Here is a 21,779-nt window from a genome sequence, read left to right as displayed (position 1 = left end):
TCTTTCCACTAACTCCAGTGGTCAATAGATAAACATCACAAAATAAGTTGGTCATTAGTAAATACAAGCAAAAGATGTGGCAGAAGTTGCAGATGGCTAGAAACTAGCCTCATGTACTTCATTTCGCAATACTAAAAAAATCCACACTTATTTTGTGACCTGTCTCCAAACTGGCAGAGAGACATAGCATGTGAACCAACCCACAGCTGCACTACCTCTGTGAGCAACATAAGTGAGAACTCATGCAGCAGTTCCCCTGACTCTCATGCTTACACTGCAGATACATGCAAGTAACAGGAATAAGACTGAGAAAGTTCAGTCTCATTTGGAACAGTAGAGAGTGCCAGCAATCGGGAACCTGAAGAAAATGATGCAAAATGAGACAGATGGAAGAAGTATTAGGGAAGAAGACTTCAGTAAGCGTAGGAACTGAAATCTGGGTAGAAAATGAAACATAGTCTGATCCCAGGGCATCGAGTTCCAATAGAACATTTAAAATAAAAGGATGACTGCACAGTTAAAGCAAATGAAAACAGCTTTGCTGAGCATCCTACTACATCACAGGAAGAGGCTGCAAGTACCAGCATATGATGAATTATGAAGGAGAAGCCTGCCATATTATCGTCAGACATTAACCATTCCTCATCATAGAAAGCAATGATCACCTACTAAAAGGAGGCAAGCAGGGAGATGTGTCTGGTGGCTCAGGACCAAGGTTTTAATTGCAACAGAGAAAATGCAGAAGGCATGCCTTGATTTTTTCTTCACCTGCTGTTAAATGATGATTGCCAGAAGTTGGAACATCACCACAGACCTTTTCCCAAGCATGCAGACAGTAGGGTTAGGTATTTGAACATGACACACTTCCCAGAATCAAAACACACTTTTTCATGCCACATACTAAGTGATATATATTTTAGATGTTACTGAAAGTCAAGATTGTAGTTCATGAAGATAGAGTTGGGATCAGGTAGGTGTGGTCTTTAGGTAAAACAGTTGAAGTTGCTCTACATCCCTGACAACTCTATTCAGTGTAGATACCAGCAACAAGAAAATCGATCTCCCTACACTGAATGAGAATGACACAATGTCCCCTGATGTTGTTCAGCTGTTTTCTCCGCTCTGCAAAGCAGCAGCATTTTAAATTATCCTGCCTAGTTCCGATCTCTTCCAAAAGCTATCCTTTCTGAAATACAGTAACAGCAACTACATGCTGGCCACTCCATAAAACCAAAATCCTGATCATGGCAAATGTGAGATGAGACAAAAAATAAAAATAAAAAAAAAATCCAGCTGAAACTTATTATCCTAGACAAAAAATAATGAGAAGACAACTCAAAAAGCCCAACAGTCTTAGATCTAGATTGAACTGATTTTAAACTAGTAAGGAGATAACAAGTGCGTTCATATGTACGTTTTGTTCTCTGGAAGAGATCTGTCATTTATGAATATGTGTTAAAAGAAGTACATAAGGAAAAAATGATGAGGAGCTGTATTTGGGGATTTATAAGGCAGTTAAAAATTTTGGAGTAAGCCCAGGTTTGAGAAGAAAAAACCTGTGCGTACATCAGAAAGAAAAATAACATGATCATGGAAACACTACCCAAAGCCTCAAGGAACAGGATCAAGCACTGATCCCACAGGATTTAGCAGAGGAATATTTGGATTAAACACTGCACTTTACAGGGCTTCCATTTTGATTGTTTAGAAAATACATAGTGCAAAGGGCAATTATAGGATAAAAACTTGATTCTGGTACAGCAGACAACTGACTGACTGTTGAATGGGTGTGTAACATCCTTGCCATGATTTTAATAATTAGCAAGGCCTTCCTGTATAAAGGGGTTCTCTGTCTGTTCAAGGAGATGTATCAGCTTTGCCTCAGGACGTGGAGGGACACCAATAAAAGGCGGGGAGGATGACCAGGACACAGAGCCTTTGCAGATGAAGCCCTAGCCTCTATAAAAGAACCAATCTGTCCTGATTGGTTCACAGCCTCTTTTGCAGAAGCAAGGACAAGACCTTATGATCTGTACAAAACAACCCAAGTGGTAAGCTTCCAGAGAAGATTTGCAGTGATTTCTCTTTTCTTCTAGGTTTTTTCACTAAAACTTCATTAACTTCCTCAGTGGTAATAACCCCATACTTATATCTGATAGCCTGTTCTTTACTTCAGCTCTTCCCTAAGTTTGCATTGTAGGTGTTTCCAGAGCATCTCCCTATATGTTTGTTTTCTTTTTCTGCAGTAGAAGAACATGAGTTATAATAGTGACGATGGATTATTTCACCACTAACAGTTAGGGAATTAAGCATTAAATGATACACTGGGGAGAAGACATAACTAGACAATGAGGATATACATTAATGGATTAAGTATTTTATTTCCTCATATGCTCTGAACTTCTGTCTGCCCTGCCCTGCCATGGCCTCTGCTCAAGTGGGCTTCCACATAGGCTCATGTCCTGGCCCAGCCTTTGCTTGTCCCAAGGGAGAAGACAGGGAATGGGGCTGCCCTGGTGCCTATAGTGCCCTGCCCCTAGTGGGGTGGTGGGACAGGCCCTGGTTACCAAGTTCTGCCCCAGCCAACCCAATGGGGAGCCTCCAAGGTCCAGGCCCCAGGCAGCAGCCATCCTTGCTGCATCTTTAGAGGGTGGTAACCCTGCATGTGGCAGTGGTTTGGAACTAGATGATCTTTGAGGTCCATTCCATCCCAAGCCATTCTATGATTCTACAGTCTTGCTATTCAGACCCTTGTTCTGGTCTTGTACTATGGCTCTTTGCGCTCAAGAGAAGCATATTTATATTTATACTTCAAGTTTACTAATGGGCTTAATGTTGCAGGTTTCATATTTATTACTCAGTCTTACTTGGAAAGGAATCTGGCTGATAAAATATCCAGGCTTGGCTTATTAGCTTTAGATTAGTGTCATACTGTTTTATGCTGGATTCAAAATCCTGGCTGCTAGTATTTAGGCTCTCAGGTTAACATTCTCTGTTAATCAAGATACATTTTGGTTTTGGCTGATGATGCTTTAAGGCAAAGGGAGAGACTAGACAACCTTCTGAGCCTCCTTGCAAGAGCTTTCATTTATTTGAAAGCCAGGCATGGAGCCCACGCTCATTTAATTGCACAGTATTTAAAAAGCACTGACATGTATGTTCACAATTTATGCATCAATTGTTCCAGAGAAATTGAAATTATGTAAAAATGTATGCCTATTTTCTGTAATGTCAATATTTAATAGAAACTAAAATGCTAACTGGAAGAGCTGCATGATCTGGTTGCAGAATAAAGAGAAGTAGAAGGCAGTGTTCAGTGTGCCTTCAAAGAATTCTCCATCAGAAATGAGTAATGACGCACAAGCTTCAAATTCACTAGGTACCATTTCACTCTTCTCAACCAGTGTGTCATCTTTCTATTTCCTGTTTTTCCGTATGTGACTGTGACCCCTTAAGGTTGTTTCTAGGCCTAGAAACTGTGCTCCTGAGCCTGATTGTCTGACATTCAAGCAGACTAAAACCTATAAGTCCTTGTATCCCAACTAGTTATGAAGGTGTGGGAGCTGCATTATTACAGCATGTGTGCTCAGGCTGCTTACTTGTGCAGTAAGGAATGGTGGTGGTGGTGAGGAAGGGTGGGAGATAGGATGAGTGCCCAAAGCTTGCTTATATGGACTTGGTGCAGTGTGAGCTGGCATCTGGACCCAGGATTCTTGGCACTGATCATATCACTCTTGCTGAAGCACCTTGGTGAAACAGGTGCTAAAACAGCTTGCTGCTGATGGAGGAATCTATTCTGTCACTTTGATTAAAGTCAATATCAATGTGCATTACCTGCCAGCAAGAAATTTCAGCAGTGAAAACCGTCTGTTCCTAAAGTGGATACTTTCCAGCTGAAGATGATGAAGAGAAACAGTAACATAAACAACAGAAAGCTGGCTTATTAAAAGTACTGCTATATAAGGAGTAGAAGCTGAGTGGATGTGTAATTTAGAATGCTGTGCTGTGTTTTTACCAACCACTGGCCAGACAGTCATGAATCATGAGCCTGAATTCTACCTCTTAGTCTTTGTAAGTTTAGAGATCTTTGGCTTTGACCCCTACTCCATCAACTTTCCACTAATTTCTCAAAAGATACTCCACAGCTGCCAGTACATTTTCTACCAGACAGTATAGCTATTTATGCTATCTTATTACCACAGTGTCTAAGTGTCCAAGAAAATTTATGGAAACAATACAAACAGTACAGGTCTCAGGTGAGTTCTCTTCCAAGCTGATAAAATGTGGAAATTTCTGTTTTCTCTGAAATTTGCTTTGCTTGCAACAGTATGCATTTAAAGGATAACGCACCAAAATCCGAGTAGAAAAAAATCCTTTGTTAAATTGTGAGAAGTAATGGGGCCATTATAAAACAGAAACAGTATCCTAATATGATTAGATGTTTCCAGGCATAAGCAAATCTTTTTGCCATCAAAGAGGCTCCTAATAAGGATTACATCTACAAGTTGCAGATAAATACACTCGACTAAGGCAGGTGTGGAAAAGAGCTATTAGGCTCACTAAACGTGCCTCCCTGCGCTGGTGGATGCTAAAGGGCTTGACTAGTGTTAACCCTGTGAATAAGAAAACAGAAGGGGGAATATGATCTCTGTTTAAATGCAACATTGTGTAAACATTTTTGAAATGAAACTTTGAAATGGATTTATTGGAAAAGAGAGGAGGAAAGACAACTGACCTGGGTTTAGGAGCGATTGGCTTGCTCTAAATAGAGCTAGATTTATTTACCAGAAGGATTATGTGTCGTCATTGTCAGGAAACCAGATTTAATGACCCAGATGTTCACTTAATTGTATCTCAACAACAGCCCTTTGAGGGTTTCTTGCCTTCAGACAGTCCTGTGGACATTCAAATGACTCTAGAGATCTATTGGATGACACCATATCATCCAATTGCAGACAATACAGCCTTCTCTGTTTCAAACACTCATATTTAAAAAATACTGACCATTTCTTAGAGCCCCAGGGGGAAGATGGGGTCCTGGAGAATCCCAAGCCTAAGTATTGTGGATGTTGTGATTTGTGGCATTTGGCATTAGAAACAGATGTAACCATATCTACCCTTGATAACTGCCAAAATAAAAAGACCCTCTTCAGCTTTTGGAACAGCTTTCCTCAGCATTCAACAATTCACATGGGATTTGAAAAAAAATATTTACAACTGGCAGCTATTTAATAATTGTGTGTCCCTCAGTATGAAGAGGTCTAGGAGTCTGCTTTAATCTGCTAGAACCAGACAGATTCTCTCAGATTAAGAACGTGTATTTCTGATGCAAAAATTGCATCTTCTGTTAATTCAGTGTCAGCAGCCTCCTAATAACTTTTTATATTCAAGTTACTAGTAGAGACCTATTTATCACTTTGCTGTTAACTACTTCTCTTGAAAATAAGGAACTTCATGTAAATGATCAGTCAGGTAGCACTGTTTCAGGCATGGCACATAACACCCTCAAAAACTGTTTTCAGAGGGAGAGATTTATGATGCTTTTAAGAAGGCAAATTTCCTTATCTGGACAATGATCTCATACGTATGGTCTGATTTTTAGACGGCCCTTTGTGAAGCCTGGAGCTGGACTTGGTGATCCTTACCAGGTCTCTCATAATGGAGGATGTTCTGTGATTCTATGGTTACTGCTATCCACATCCACAGTTATAGAAAATCGCAAGAACAACCGATTAAGCAAAAGAATAGAAAACAAAACTCCCAGGGTCCTCCATAGGCTATCTGGAGGCGACACAGCTCTGCAGATCTGGTGATCAGCAGCAATCGTCTCCCAGCATCTCTCTGAAACACGTACATACATGTTTTCCACTGCCTGTAGCAACACCAGGTCCCAGTTCATCCTCAGCCATCCTAAAACATTGTATCAATAAAAATCAAGCAATAAAGACAAGGGCAGCAAGAAAAAAAGAGACACGTCCAAACGATTCACACTGCGGGCAGTTGAGCTAAGACCCATCTTCGTTCTGCCTCCTAAGTCCTACATTTTCCTCCCTCCCATTCTCCTCCAAAGGACACGACTGCACTTGCTGCAGTCAACGAAGGCGAAAGTGTTGACACTTGTTTGTGAAAAAGCCAGTCGTCTTCTCTCCTTTCACCCAGGGGCCCAACCCTGCGGGAGATAGGCGAGGACAAGGTGCTGTGGCCTCCTTCAGGAAGAGAGCACCAGCCTCAGCCCCGCCGCCTCTCCAGGCGGGTTCCCCAAAGCCGCGGCGGCGAGAGGCGGCGCCGTCGGCCGCGCGGGGCGGGGCGGTGCTGCCCACCCACCCACCGGAGCCGGTCCGGAGCCGCTGCCGCTACAAGGCGGGAGACAGAGGCAGGGGTGGGGGGCAGCGCCATGGCACAGAAATGCGACGTGGTCGTGATCGGGGGAGGCATCTCAGGTGGGTCCGGCAGTGCCCGCGGGCTGAGCGTCGGACGGGCGGTGAGGACAGCGGCTCCGGGACGGTGCCGTGCGGTGGTCCCCGCCCTGGAGCTGGGTGCTGCCGTGGGCAGACAGGGGGAAGGGGGTGGAGATGGTGCCTCGGCTTGCGAGTCCTGAAGTGTAGTGTGACACATTGTGCAGACTTTATTTTGTTTTGTTTATCTATTTATTTTCTATTTCCTCTGCTGTCCAGCCCCCAACATCCTCCAAACCCACGTCATTCCTACCCCTGGAAGTTTGGGACAGGTGACGGGTATGCACTCTGTTGCTTTTAGGCTGAATCCAGGAATGTCATGTGGAGGCCCTTGGTCCCAAATGACTGATACAAGTGTTGGGATGTCTTCTGTTTAGAGCAGGTAGAAGCATAAAGGAACAATGCCAGAAAGCAGCTGGGTCACTTCTCTGGTTTCTAGTCCTTCTCGGTACGTGTGTGATGGAGGTGAGACCAGCAGCCTGCAGAAAGCAGCAGCAGGCCTGGGGGCTTTGTTGCACTCAGTGGCAATTTGCTTTTTAGCCTAATCCTGTTGGAGGAGTGCTGCGTGTGCCCAGAATGAGCCTTGCTCATGTAACTTGTGTTATGTGTGATAGATTATTTTGTTTTTTCTTCTGCACCTTTGACATATCAAGCAGCTGCTATTTGTCCTGTGCATGTTGGAGGGTATGCAGTGTGGTAGTTCCTCTGCTAATGGTGTGATAGTTTCATTAGAGCATAATGAGTATGCATGTCCACGGATCCAAGCAGCATCTCTTGTTTTGCAAGCAAATTAATCGAAATGCATGGCAAAACATATATAATCATAGAATCATTAAGGTTGGAAAGCCCAGTAAGATCATCCTTTCTTGTCTATTTATTTAACGTGTCTTTTAATTTCCCCTACTTATTCGTATAAGGCCAATGAATTTTTGCATAGCCACTATGCTGAGGTGTAGCACCATGGAAGGAAGATGTACAATATGAGGTGGATAATGGTGTGTTAGTTCTACAGGGCTTACCCACTGTGGTGCCTTAGAGCTGATTGTTTCCATAAGCAGCCTGGGCCTTTAGACTCTGATATCTTTTCCTGAGGATGGTGCTGTGATAAGAAACTGCTGAATAATTATTAAATGTTTAAAGTGTATTTAAGTGGTTAGCAAAAAAAAAAAAAAATGTTTTGTGGAACAGAATTGATTATGAGCATGCTGTTATGGCTAATTTTTAACTTACACCTTGTTTCATAGTGAAAATATTAGAGAAGATTAACCACTGGTATCTATTCATGTCTTCTAAATCCTCAGTGGCACATTTTTGTACAGAGGCAGTGCTACAGGTTCCTTCCCTTTAATGAGTTGGAGTCAGAGTTAGTGTAACAGATTTTAATATGTCCTTGGTTTTCATTGTTGCCATGGGAATATTTTCATGGCAAGCTTGCACAGACTTCATATGTTTTCCTGAAAGAGCTCTAAGAGCAGAGCAGCAGTGCTGCGTTGTGTTCAATTGCGTGCTTCACTCTTCTCTACCTGCAGACAGAAGCAAGTGTAATGTGGTTGTAATGAACCAATTTTCCATTTACTTTCTTCTGTAAGAGAAGTACTACTGTTCATGGTGTAGCAGCTTTTCTCCTGCTCCCACACAGAGGCTTGAAAAAACACACACACACACAAAAATTACTAACTCTCTTCAATTTACTGTAGCTGCTATATGTTACTCATGAATTTCCTCTGTCTTCTGTCTTTACGCTTTTTGTAAATCATTGAACTTGCAGCCAGGTGCATGTAACACCATGCTTTTGTGTCTCCTTGCCCTTACTGAAAACTTCAAGTGGCATGCTAGGCTGTTACAGAGATCTGGTCACCTGTTGACTGGAGAATGAAGTGTATGATTTTTTTAAATGGATCAGGCTTTGGTGACTGGGTTTACTAATGCTCCAGATTTGATCTCCTTCAGAAAGTCACTGTTTCTGAGCTGTCCCAGGAGCAGATGACAGAGGCATAGCTGTTCTGCCTGTAGGGGAGACGGGCATTGGTAGGTGCACTGATGTAAAAGAGCAGAGTGCTCCCCTGTCCTTCAGGCTGTGTTGTTGAGTTGGCTGATATGACAGTGAGCACAGAAGCTGATCAATGAAGAAACAAAAGGCTGCTGTACTGATGCAGAAATGCAAAATAACATTACAGAGACAACTTTCAGCTCTCTGTTTTCTATTTATTTACTTTATAAGGCTAACACAAGCTGTCCATTTGCAGTGCTCTCACACGGTTTGATATTAATTGCACTCTCAGCAAGTCCGGAGGTGACACCAAGCAGTGCAGTTAAAAGGACAGAGATAAAGGATTCCATCCCGAGGGACTTTGACAGGCTGGAGAGGTGGGACCATGTGAACCTGGTGAAGGTTCAGCAAGGCCAAATGCCAAGTGTTGTACTGAGGTTGAAACAATCCCTAACAGGAATACAGGCTGAGTGATGAATGGATTGAGAGGAGCCACGTGAAGAAGGACTTGGGGGTACTGACAGATGAAAAATAAGGCATGAGCCAGCAGTGCGTGCTTGCAGCCCAGAAGGCCAGGTGTTTTCTGGGCTGCATCAAAAGAGAGGTGGCCAACAGGTAGAGAGAGGTGGTCCTGCCCCTCTACACTGAGATATTCCATCCAGGCCTGGGGCCCTCGGCACAGGATGTGGAGCTGTTGGAATGGGTCCAGAGGAGGCCACAAAGATGATCAGAGGGCTGGAGCACCTCACCTATGAAGACGGGCTGAGAGCTGAGCTTGTTCAGTTTGAAGAAGTAGACTCCTGGCAGACCTCACTGTGGCTTTCTAATACTTAAAGGGTGCCTACAAGAGGGGTGGAGAGGGGCTTTTTACAGAGATATGTAATGATAGGACAAGGAACAGCAACAGGAGGTTTTATTAAATGGTAGGTTCTGTTTTATGGACAAAACTGCTGCAGTCTTCAACATTTCTGTGAATGGTGTAGATTAAAAAGAACTGCCCATATGTGGGAAAAGACTTAGCCACAGACTATGGACTATGCTTGTTACTAAGGAATATTTAGATTGGAAATGTAGGGAGGTTATTAGTTCCATGGAGATTTCAAAACTTGCAGTGACAGGATCTTCTGGTTTCTCAGAAGCAACAGAAAACTCAAGAAATTTTCTTAGATTTTGGAAGGTGGTCAAAGGTTTCACTTAAAAACTTCCTTCATATGTTTTCAAAACTGCCTTCCTTTCCCTGCTTTTACTCATGAAACCTTTTTTCATTGTTTCATAAGAACTGATTTTAACCTTATGTTGCTACTACTTTACTCATACCCCGTCATACTTAAGCAAATGCTTCTTTTAAATTACTATTGCATAGATTTTGGGATCAAAGTGAGGTTAATCAATTCTTTGTGAAAGGCAAAGTATTTTTTGGACTTACAGTGAATATCATTTTAAGTATACTTATTGCTTTTTCGTTCACAAGAAACTTGATGTGTTCTTGAATGAAAACCTGCCATAACAAAAATATTTATATTGAAATGGTAGATTTAGAGGAATGTAAATATTTTATAATTGCGTTATTGACATGTGGTTGTACTCTTCAAGTCCTTCTCTTTATTTGTGTGAAGGTTTAATGCATTGTATGATTACAGTATCTCTCACTCCATCTGTAAGTCAATTTCAATTCATTTAGAAAAAACACAAAACAAAACAGGTAAAAAAACTTTTTTTTTTTTTAACAAAATGTAAGATAGGTATATATGAGATGCATAACTTCCCCTGCTTACTTACTGGTGATTTCCTTTCTCCCTGATGGAAATTTACAGTATCATATTAGTTCTTTTTTGAAAAAATCCAGTTTGCCAGACAAGACACTATTCTTGGAGAATATTCCCAATCTAGCAGTCCTATACTAACTATCTGTTTGAAAAACAAACAGGCATGATTGAAATAACCATGCATGATGCATTGGATAGGACTCTTCTGGGAGGGGACTGTGACTATGTCCAAGTTTCTCTGCAGAGGAGTACCACTCTCAATAGATGTTACAGGCAAAGAGGATCTTGGACATTTCTCTATCAATTGAAGCTCTTTGTTCATATTTTCAATTGTCTGTCCCTGACATCAGGAGTTCTTTCTTCTGTTTTCAACTGTGTTCATGGCTACTGCAAAGGAACACAAAGCAATTAAGTGGAGACTGCCAACTGACTTAGATTTTTCACACAAACCTTGGCAATACATAACAAGAAGTGCAGAAAGCAGCTGAGTAATGCCATGAGCTAGGCTGGTAGCCTAGGTAGAAGGGACAGTAGTTGTATGTCATTCAGTGATACCTCCTAATTGATCAGAAAGTTGATTTGATAAGAAGCTTTCCTTTCTGTCTGAAGGAGCAATCTCATCTCCCAAGGCTCAAAGCAATGCATCATTAAGCAAAGCTTTTCCATTAACTTATTTAGCTGTTACAAAAAGCTGGTATTAGGGAAAGTTCATCACATACAGACAACAAAGCAAGAAAATCACCTCAGAAGGAACAAAAAAGGTGAGTTAGGATACCAAAACATTCTGCAAGAGATTCCTGAATAACTGTTACAGAAATTACTGCTGGTGAACTCAAGTTTATGTGTAGCAGTTTACGTTAGTGTTACAGACTGCAAAGTTCGCAGTTGTTTTCTTGTCTATACTGCTGAATTACGTATTTTTGACAAACAATAGGAATTTAGATATAGGAAAGAATGAAAGTGCTTTGTAGGAAGAATACTGTGGGAGACCATGTCAGAGGCCTTGCTGAAGTCCAGGTAGACTACATCAACAGCCTTTCCCTCATCTACCAGTCTGGTCACCCAGTCATAGAAGGAGATGAGGTTGGACAAGCACGACCTGCCCTTTGTGAACCTGTGCTGACTGGGTCTGATCCCCTGGTTGCCATGGACATGCCATGTGATCTCCCTCAAGATCATCTGCTCCATAACTTTCCCTGATACCAAGGTCAGGCTGACAGGCCTGTAGTTCCCCGGGTCTTCCTTACGGCCTTTCTTGTAGATGGGAGTCACATCGGCAAGCCTCCAATTTTGTGGGACCTCTCCAGATAACCAGGAATGCTGATAGATGGCAGAAAGTGGCTCAGCAATCACCTCTGCTAGCTCCCTCAGCACCCTTGGGTGGATCCCATCTGGCCCCATGGACTTGTGGCAGTTCAGATGGAGGAGCAGGTCTCTGACTGTCTCTGCTTGGATCACAGAGGGTGCATTATGTGCCCCGTCCCGGACGTCCAGGTCAGGGCAAGTACTCTGTGGATAACTGCTCTGTCTATTAAAGACAGATGTGAAGAAGGCATTGAGAACCTCAGCCTTTTCCTTATCTTGCATAGGCACTGCAAATTCACTGTCTTAAAATACTTATAATTATACAGTTCAAAAGTAGTAACGTGGAAAGAGTAGACTTCCCACTTTTGTGTTCTCTTTCCATGGCAATGCAGTCAAAAATAATTTGCTGTGCCACCCTGACTGAAGATATGCACCTGCATCTCCTGTCTCCATTTCTCCTTGCCTAGTTTTATTCTTTCTTTCTGTTATTGTCTTGTAGCATCAATAGGTTGCCAAAAGATAAGTTCTGCCTTCTTAAGAATTTTGTTTTGCCCTTCTTACTCTTTGGCTTCAGCAAGGATGGGAGTAATTTTAAAGCCACACAATTCAGCATGCTCCTCACAGTGTGGCAAGTGGCTGCAGTGTCAGTCTCCACCAAATGGCAGAGATGTATACCACCATGACACAAGTTCAGGTCAAACTCTGTTGCCCACAGTCCGAGAGGCTGTGAGGAGCAGCCTCTGGCTCCATCCTTGGTGTGTTCAGGATGTCTAATGTGATCTCAGGAGTATCCAAGGGCTTGAAGAGAGCTGGTGAGTGGTGTTAGCCTTTCTAAAAGGTGGAGAGCTGTGGCAAAAAACTAAGTAGGCCTGTTTGTATTGCTTTAGTAGAAAGCCTGATTATCCCAGAAGTAAACTTCTATCACCGCATGTAGTATCATAAACCAGCAGAGAGTTTGTTCTGTTTACACATCTCACACAGCAGCTAATGACAATGAATTAGGTCTTATACATAATTCAGTCAACCAGGAAGGCTTCTCATCAGAAGTTACTATTGTGTGTGTAAACAATCTGGGTGATTTTGGCATGCTTCCCACTGATGCATTTTGCTTCTCTGTAGCACAAGCAACAGCTGTAGTTAAATAGTTCTGTTAATTAAAAGACAAAAAGCAATATTGTTTCACTGTTCCTTTCCAGAACAGGAGGAGCTTGTCTTTGTGTTTCATCTCCCTTCCTTAGCAGCTACAGTGATAAACTTTACTTAAGTTATCAAAGTTTTCTAAGCCATGCCATGGTGGATTGAAAACTGTTCATTAGTTTTCCTTGAGAGAGGATTTGTCTTGATGTATTTATAAAGCACTCAGTAATGCTGTTTCTGAAATCAGTTGTCATTTAGTTGGGCTTTAATTTCACGAGGAGATTGCATTCATGTCATTATAGTTTCGATCATTTAATTTTTATGTAGCTGTCTTTGAACTTAACATGATTTTCCTCCAGGGTTGATAAGCTATTTTATCCTTGTAAACTTATGTCAGATATTAAGGTTCTTGCTTTATGAGGTGGTTTGTTAAAATGTGATCATTCATCTAATTGACTAGTCTGTGTACAGGCTGATGTGTTTAAGGTTTATGTAGGATACTTGTTTGAAGATACGTTTTCCTGATTTCAGTGGTCAATAACAGCACACTACAGTACCTTGTTACTTGAACCATGAATGTCTAGTATTATTTTCAGTGACCCATCTGTGCATTTGTATTTTGCCCAGCTTCTTCTTTCCTGTCAGTTTTCAATATCTCAGTTGAGGAGATGCTGAGTTCTGGGTGGCTTAGCAAAAAAATTGGGAAGTGCCAATCAAGCCACATCAATGTTGCCTTGACTTTAAAATCAAGAAACAGTGGTAATGTTAATTATGGGGAGAGCAGGCTTCCAAGAAGTGTAAAATATTTTTAGGGACAAATCTGCTTGAAGGAATTAAATTCATCTTTTTTTCCATCTGTTCTTTTCTTCCCTACCCTTTTCCATGCTGCCCTTGCTACCAGCAAAATGTACCCGAGAATTTGTACAGACCTGGTAAACAGGCAGCTGTCTTAGTGAACTGAAGAGTTTCTGAGTAAAAGCTTGGTTGATTTCCCATCTGAGTGTGCCATCTTTCATTATGCCTGAGTAAGGTGAGCGTGCAGCTGTACCATTCCCTCACTGCTGTACCTCTGCTCTGTGTGCTTAGCAGTGAGTGAAGAATCTGGCTGTGGTTCATCAGGGCCTTTGGCAACTTGCACCTGCAAAAATTGGATTAGGATAGTGACCTCTGTTTGACATTGCTTGCTTCAAGTGTTTCAGGGGTTCCACGAAGTTTTAATTCACTTGAAGTCTTTCTGTCTATTACATTATGTCTGTACTATATATTCTGTTACAATGTGTCCCATTATTCAACTACATCATGTTTTCCTGTTTCTACAATACAACTCAACTGAGAATGAGAAGCAAAAAATACCCTAAATATGCCTTTGTAGCCTTCTGCTTCTCAGCCAGCTAGTTTTTGTAGATGAATTATGCCATTGACGTAAAACATTGAATACAGTCTTCATGGTGGACTGCGCTTAGCAACAGCTGATCAAACAGCCAGCTCATACCATATAATATCCTGATGGCCTATAAACTTGTACCCTGCTTGCTCAAGTGATAGATCTGTGTTTGGATCATTGAATATTAGACCAAGGCACCTCTTTTGTTCCAATATGAGTTAATAGCTTCATTAGGAGCTGAACAAGTGTGCTATGCTAAGTAACGAGCAGAAGTGAGGAAAGGGAAGAGTGTAAATTCTTTTGTCAAGATCTGAGAGTGATAATCTGTTGATTTTTTTTTTAATTTATTTTTATTTTTTATAAACACAAAATGTATTTGATGTTGTATTTACTTTTCTCCTTAGGAGACTTAAAAATAAGTAGTAATGTGTTTAAGGACATGCAAGGTTTACAATATCATATGAGCAATTCTCTTCTAAGGAAGTGCTGCATAATTTTGCCTTTTTTTTTTTTTTCTCCCCACGTTACAGTGTAGGAGAAAAACTCTTCTTCAGAGTAAATCTGGCTGACATTTTATTTGTTTTTATATCTCTATGTAACAGTAATGCCTAAAAGGATGCTTTTAGTAAACTACCTTTGTAGTGCCTCAGCCAGGAATGGGCTGAGTCATGCCACAAGGTCATTGTGCTAAGCTTTGTTTGTTCTAATGCTATGATACATTTGATGTACTGCTACCTCATCTTTCAGTTATCTCCATCTGCTTTGCTTCTTTCCTCTGCTTGTGTTTTGAAGCAGTGTAAGTTGTAAAGTAGCAGAAAAAGGATTTTCTAAGCTGAAGGAGGCCTTGGGATTGAAACTGTCAGATAAAACTGCAATACAAATAATAATAATGGAAATAAAAATAATGTTAACTATTTAGCATATCATAGAGTCATAGAACGGTTTGGGGTGGAAGGGATGTGGTCAGCCTAGTCTAGTGGTTGGCAACTCTGCCCACAGCAGGAGGGTTGAAACTAGATGATCTTTGAAGTCCTTTTCAACCCAGGCCATTCTATGATTCTATGGCTTTTATGATCATCTAGTTCCAACCCTGCTGCTATAGGCAAGGATACCTCCCAATAGACCAGATTGCTCAAAGCCCCATCCAGCCTGTCATTGAATGCTTCCAGGGAAGGGGCATAGACAGCTTCATTGGACAACCTGTTCCAGTGCCTCACCATCGTCACAGTAAATAATTTCTTCCTAATATCTACTCTAAATCTATCTTCTTCCAGTTTAAAGCCATTTCCCCTCGTCTTGTCACTATTCTTTTGAAAAGTCCCTTCCCAGCTTTCCTGTGGGGAATATAACCACATATATGTGCACACACACGCACACATATACATATATGATATATATATACATGTGCATGTAATATTTACGTAACTGGAGCATACAAAGTGACCTCTGACTCTTTTAGGCATGGGACCTAAATATGAGCTGGGCATTGAATATCTGTAACATTCCATGTATAAGATACTAAAAGCCCTAAAAATGAACAAAGCACCCAGTAAATGATGGATATTAGAAGTATTCATCCTTTGAAATGCTGGAGTGCCTAGTTTTGTCAGTCTAATGTTTCATTGGAAACTTCAAGTGTAAAAATACAATAAAAAAATAAAGAGAAGCCCTGGTCAAGGGTAAGACAGCTGTGGTTTCAGTGCTTGAGCAGAACTGTGTGGAAGACAGTGGGTTTCCACACAAACACAACAAGTTTTCTTCGTTCCACGTATAGCAGGGTCTGAGTTCAAGGTGCTACCAGTTTGTTTGTCTCACTCATTGCTAGCCAGACTCTCTGTATTGCTTCCAAGGTGCGAAGCCTTGAGCAAATTTAGACTGCTTAATAAATACACCTCCCTGCACCTTGGATGAATCATCTGCAAACACTGCCAGGAAGAAAAGATCACGTGAGGTTGAGGGCTGGAATTAGGATTGATGCTCTTGTAAAGTTGTGCTGACTCATTGGGACGTTCATCCCGACCCCAGTGACAAGGTTATGGAGCCAGCTCAAAGGATGGAAGTATTCATTACCTCAGCTCAACAATGAAATGTTAACAAGAATAATTATATTTGCTCATAAAGTGCTGTATCCTAGGCAGAAATGTTAAGTTCTGTGTATAAATGTTTTAAATAAATTCACCTTTTAGGTAGAATGATAACATCTTTATTTGTTCATTGGGGTTTCAGAAACTGTTGCTTTTTTAAACTCTCAGATGCTGTAGGAGACATTCATCACTGCATAGTAATACAGCTTAGAAAGAGAGAGTATTTCTCCCCACACTGAAACTACATGTTGCTTTGATACCTTTCATTGTGCTGTTCAATGCATAGAGGTAAAACGTAAAGTATAACCAAGGCAACAACTTCCAGACATAGCTCTACTGTGTAATGAGGTTCTGAACTGTGATTTTGTCTTTCTCTTCTATGAGACTGAAGTACCTGTGTAGATGTGGCTCAAATTGTACCCTTTTAACAAGGGTACATTCGCATTTAAAAGCATACAGATCTAAGTGAAAAGTTGAGTTAATAAAAGGTATTGTTGATTTGCAGTATGTAGCCCTTTGCATTTCATCCCTTTGGGTTTTTTTTGCCATCTCCTGGAGAAATCTGGATGCTGCAAACCTTATATTGCAAACAACTAAGGATGCAGTGAAGAAGGAAAATTCACTTATTTTTCTTTTATGCATGCCGTGATTTTTGAAAGCGCTTGGACAGTCTGATGTGAGCTGAGTTTCAAGCTGCTTAGCCCTAGCTATCTCTGGTGTAAGACTCCCGTTACAATTCTGAACACATCCCTTGAATTTACGAAGGAAAAGTATTCTTCACAAGAACAAAAAATTGCTTGACTGTTCCATAATGAGAAGGAAGGTGCAAAAAATGGCTCTACCATCTTATCTCACCCAGACCCCAGGCTAGTGTTTTCTTCTTCCTTTTTTTGCTTGCAGTCCTTAATTAGAATGCCTTACAGGCATCATTGTCTTAAGCCATTATTTCAATTAAAATATTTTAACTGGGTTATGATCATGAGTGACAGAGGTAAAGGTAACAAATGCCAGGTTCAATCTCTCAGCAGCAGAGCAGTAATCGGATTTTGTTCATTAGAGAGGTCAACACAAACAAAAACAGTGCTATTAAACTGCTGTTCCTAACACAATAATACAATAAAGAAACCATGGAAGATTTCAAGGAGAAAACTCGCAGGTGCCAAATGGCTGCTCAGCTATAGGTAGGTAAGTGTCTTTCCTCTGGTTCTGCTCCCCATCCCTTATTTTGCTTCAGTGTTGCAGTGTTATGCTGTGTTGTGCACCTGGCACTGAAATTAACAGGTTTGTTGTTTTTTTCTTTGTGGCAACTCTGAAAAGCAGATCAGAGAGTAAGCCCTGAGTATTTCAGAATTTCAGAGTAATTAGGTCTAAACAGCAGCAAATTGAATTTTTCCTTTAACTGAATTCATTTTTAGATGCTAGGAACTTAGACAGAGGCTGGTTGAAGGAGTGTTTATCTGCTTTTCCTTACATTTACCTCAACTGCTTAGGGTGTATTCATCTTTGTTTCTTTCTGTTGTTCTCAGTCAAGCATAGTGATTGTGTTAGCCACGAGAAAAGGGGGTTCTCCTTGGAATGTCTTCTGTAATGTATTTTGACAGATGGGTGTTTTGTTTTATTGGATACAATGCAATTCCAATTTTCCAATTGCAAAAGACCCATAAGATCAGGTCTGACCATCAACCTGACAATACCAAGCCCACCACTAAACCGTGTCCCTTAGTGCCAGTCTACACATTTCTCAGCACCTCCAGGGAGAGTGATTCCACCCCTTCCCTGGGCAGCCTGTGCCACTGCCTCACCACCCTTCCTATCAAGTTCTTCCTGATGTCCAATCTAAACCTCTCCTGGCAGAATTTGATCATATTTCCTTGCCTCCTATCACTGCTACTAGCTACTTCAGGTTTTGTCATCATTTGAGACTTGTTGCTTTCATTAAGATAAATTAAATTTCACGCCCCTCTAGTCAGCTGCTTGCCTCTTCTGAAGGTCATTCAATCATAGTCCCATCACTAGACCATGTTACTTAATGCCACATCCGCACATCTCTTAAATGCCTCCAGGTATTGTAGCGTGCCCATACAACCAACATTTATATGCAGCTCCGTGTGTGGCACATATTACAAATATTATAACTCCTCTGCCCAGCATGTTGGAAACATAGCTCTGGTGTCAAAAAACAAACAAACAAAAAACAACAACAACAACAACAAAAAACACCCACGTAGATAAAGGAAGATAAGTATCAATGAGTTTCATGACTCCAAGGAAATCCAGGTGTGAAATCTGTAGGTGGGTATGCAAAATCAGCATTTCAAATTTTCAAAGCAAATGCAATACAAATACAGTGGCAGCCTGCTCAAAATAAAATTTTGGTTGGTGAGAGAAATTATAAGATTATAAAATAAACGAATTTCTAACAGCCATCTTGGAAGCTATTAGGTGAATGCCATTGGTTTAGATGTAGTACTTTCAGTCTCGTCCACCCTGATAAAAAATTAAGAATTTATGGATAATTTTTATAATAACGTATATGAGAGAAAAAGAGATTTTATTCTTAAAATATAGTAAATATGAGGGATATGATGGAACAGTGAGCAATTCAGAGAAGGTACAGTGGGAACTACAGGAATATCTTAAAAAATAGATGTTATGTACAGCTTCTGCCTCCAAGTTACTCGCCCTATCCTTAGTACACTGCAAGGGAATTGGATATAGCCTGAAGGAGAAAGAACATCCTGCTAATGGGATTGCTCTTGTGCATTCATCTATATGTTCAGAGTATGACAGAGGTATATCCACACACATACAAATATCCATATACAAACACAGAAATACCATTTAGAGAAGTTTCAGAGGTGAAATTTGCAATCTTGTCTTTTTTGGTGACGCTTTTTGGAGATAATTTCCAAACAGAATCAGTTTGGTGTTACAACATTAAGATCAATTTTTCAAAAATTGTGCTTAGAGAATTCTTTTTGTGTAGTCAGGTTGGTTTGACTCTAGGCCACAATGCATGGAAAAGCATGACTCATCGTGCTCATCAGTCCTAATGTGAGTATGGGTCATGCCCTAGCACAGAAATTTGAGATTACCATTAAAAAATAAATACACATTAATTATTCTCTTAATATAAGGAAACTGTGAAGATTAGGACATGAGGTGGTGATGATGAAGCTCTTTCATCAAGTGGTGCATTAGGATGCTTAGTTGGCACATAGAGATCAAGGAAGGAAGAAAGAAGTTGGAAGTAATGTTAAATAATTCTGATTATTACATCTGAGTAAGATCTGTGTGCATGCAAAGTACTGCAAGATGGAAAAACAATTTCTGTGGCTTGAACTTACATTATAGCATCCCCTGGAAGGCAATCTCCTACCAACATCTCCAAGTGGTTGCATTTAGATAACGGGTTGCCATGGTAACAGATGAAGGCTTGCCTGCTCTACCATAATCTAAGCACAATGGTGCTTTCAGTCTGAGGCTTCAGATAAAACCTAGCATCTCTGATTCTTTGTTGTTTGCACTAAATGTCTGTGTATCACTTCTCCTAGTGGAACTGCAGGTGGGGTTGCTTAGCCATGTTTTTCACTATATATATGAATACGTGTGTGTATATATATATTCTGTTTTACTTCTATAAGCTGTCCTGCAGTGGATGCTGTCCTAAATTCTTGTCCCCAGTCAAGTGGCTAAAGTGGCTCAGATTGCAATTTAAATGTTCATTTATTGAATATTGCTATGTAGATCAGACTCAGCAGAAAAATCTCCAGAGAGGAGAGCAAGATGTTGCTGTGTGACAAAGAATTGTATAAGAAATGGGAGTAACAGTAGAACTAGCCACATTTTCATATGAACTTTATGTTTGAATATGGTTGTTTGCCTCTCTTTTGAGCAACGGGGAGAAAGTGAAGATCTGTCCCTTGGCTAGTGATGGGTGAGTGATGAACAGGTGAGCTGGAAACATTTCTGGAATGTGAAGGGTTAAACTTCTCAGTGATTCTCTGTTCATTCTTTATAATGGCCTCTTGGCCAGCCTCTGTCTCATGGCCAGAAAAGACTGTAATTTGTAGGAGTTTCCCACAGCAATTCTTAACTTCTGAAAGCATACCCCTTGTGAAGTCTTGTGATTGATTCTTGTGCATTAGTATTAATCAATTAATGCAATGTAAGTGAGAGAAGGAGGTGGACTATTAGCCGTTGGTATGGAGTAAGTGGTCGGATGGTGCCTGTAGTCTTTCATTGTAGAGTCAAGGTACAAGGAAACATCCCTGTTCTTATGGAGATCCAATCTACTGGAAATTGGCATGGAACAGTCATTGTTAGTGGAGAGGGAAGCTCTGCTTTGTCCTTCTCCTTAGAATCACAGAATCACCAAGGTTGGAAAAGACCTCCAAGATCATCCAATCCAACCATCCACCAACCACCAGTATTTCTGCACTAAATCATGTCCTTTAGTACATCTAAACATTTCTTGAGCACCTCCAGGAATGGTGACTCCACCATCTCCCTGAGCAGCCCATTCCAGCATGACACCCTGACACTGATTTTTTTTTGTCTTTTATTTATGCATCAGGAAAGACTGATCCATCCCCAGGAGGTACATCTGTGTACGTATGGAAAAGGAAAATGACACCTGCCCCCAGATAAATAATGGGGAATAAACAGTAGGTAGCTGAGAGATGAGTACAATAGTGTGGCTGGGAGGTGCATAGGGAAATGATGTGTTGGTGTCTGTGCTGAGCCCTGTAAAGCAATCTGCCTTCCACTTGAGTCTGGGGAGCCATCTCTTCACAGGCTTCTTTGTCTGTTCATCTCCTGGGAATAAGTTTGTTCTTTTCCCAGATGAACTGAGATGTTTATTCATTAGATTTTCATTAAGAAAGTCGAATCTCATATTGCTTAATCAGTGTTGGTTACTGAGTAGTATTAACTGAGAAGTCAATATCTGTTAGCATGATAAGCCAGCAGAAACCTTCCCTGATAGCAGCCTTGAGATCATATATTCATCTGTAAATTATTAATAAATACTACTGAACTTGTCCCAGTTGATCAAATATTTGTCTTTGCTCAAGAGCAACATTTTTTTCTTTTTTTTTTCTCTTTGCGTGGTAAGCTGTGTTTGTTTAGGTAATTTGTTGTCTATTTTTCCTCCTAGAACCAACCTCTTGAAAGCTGTTTGAAGATCTGGGCCATGTTTACTCACCACAACTGTTTTCTATATTCTGTTCTTCCTTGACATCCTTAGATATTTGTGAGAGTAGTCAAGGCTAATAAGCAAGCTGGATGTTTTTATAATATGATTTTCCTTATAAGGAATTATGGAAAGACCTTGATACCAGTATCATCGATGGCTTTTTTTTCTACTCATCAGCATTTACATGAAAACCTAAGATAAATTAAGTTCATGAAGCTGGAAGTGAAAGCAGAGCAATGTGATCTTTTAACAGAAACTCCTACTACTTTATTTATTTATTCGTTTTCCAGAAAATGCCTAAGTCTTTTAAGAACAGGTGTACATCATCTCTTTTTAGACATGGGAAAATGAAGAGCTTAATTGATTTAACCAGCTTTGCTCAGCTACTTTTCTGCTGGGAGCAAAACCTGGATCTCCTAGTCTCAAGCTAATAGTTCATCACTGAGATGTTATGTAGTGCC

General features: G+C 40.7%; 1 protein-coding gene across 1 annotated transcript in view; it reads left to right on the top strand.

The window, feature by feature from the left end:
• The first annotated feature begins 6,349 nt into the window (after positions 1-6,349).
• Positions 6,350-21,779, top strand: part of LOC136051907 (amine oxidase [flavin-containing] B-like) — a 51,118-nt gene continuing 35,688 nt past the window's right edge. Inside the window, exon 1 of the mRNA XM_065741590.1 lies at positions 6,350-6,440. Coding sequence (XP_065597662.1) covers positions 6,395-6,440 — 46 coding nt within the window. The 5' untranslated portion in view covers positions 6,350-6,394. The remainder of the gene's footprint in view (positions 6,441-21,779) is intronic.

This window comes from Cyrtonyx montezumae, unplaced genomic scaffold (assembly GCF_038088225.1).
Source record: "Cyrtonyx montezumae isolate F1298 unplaced genomic scaffold, pur_monq_1.0 scaffold_3, whole genome shotgun sequence".
NCBI lineage: Eukaryota > Metazoa > Chordata > Aves > Galliformes > Odontophoridae > Cyrtonyx > Cyrtonyx montezumae.
The sequence above is the reverse complement of the archived record's forward strand: the minus strand, read 5'-3'. Positions and strand labels throughout refer to the sequence as shown.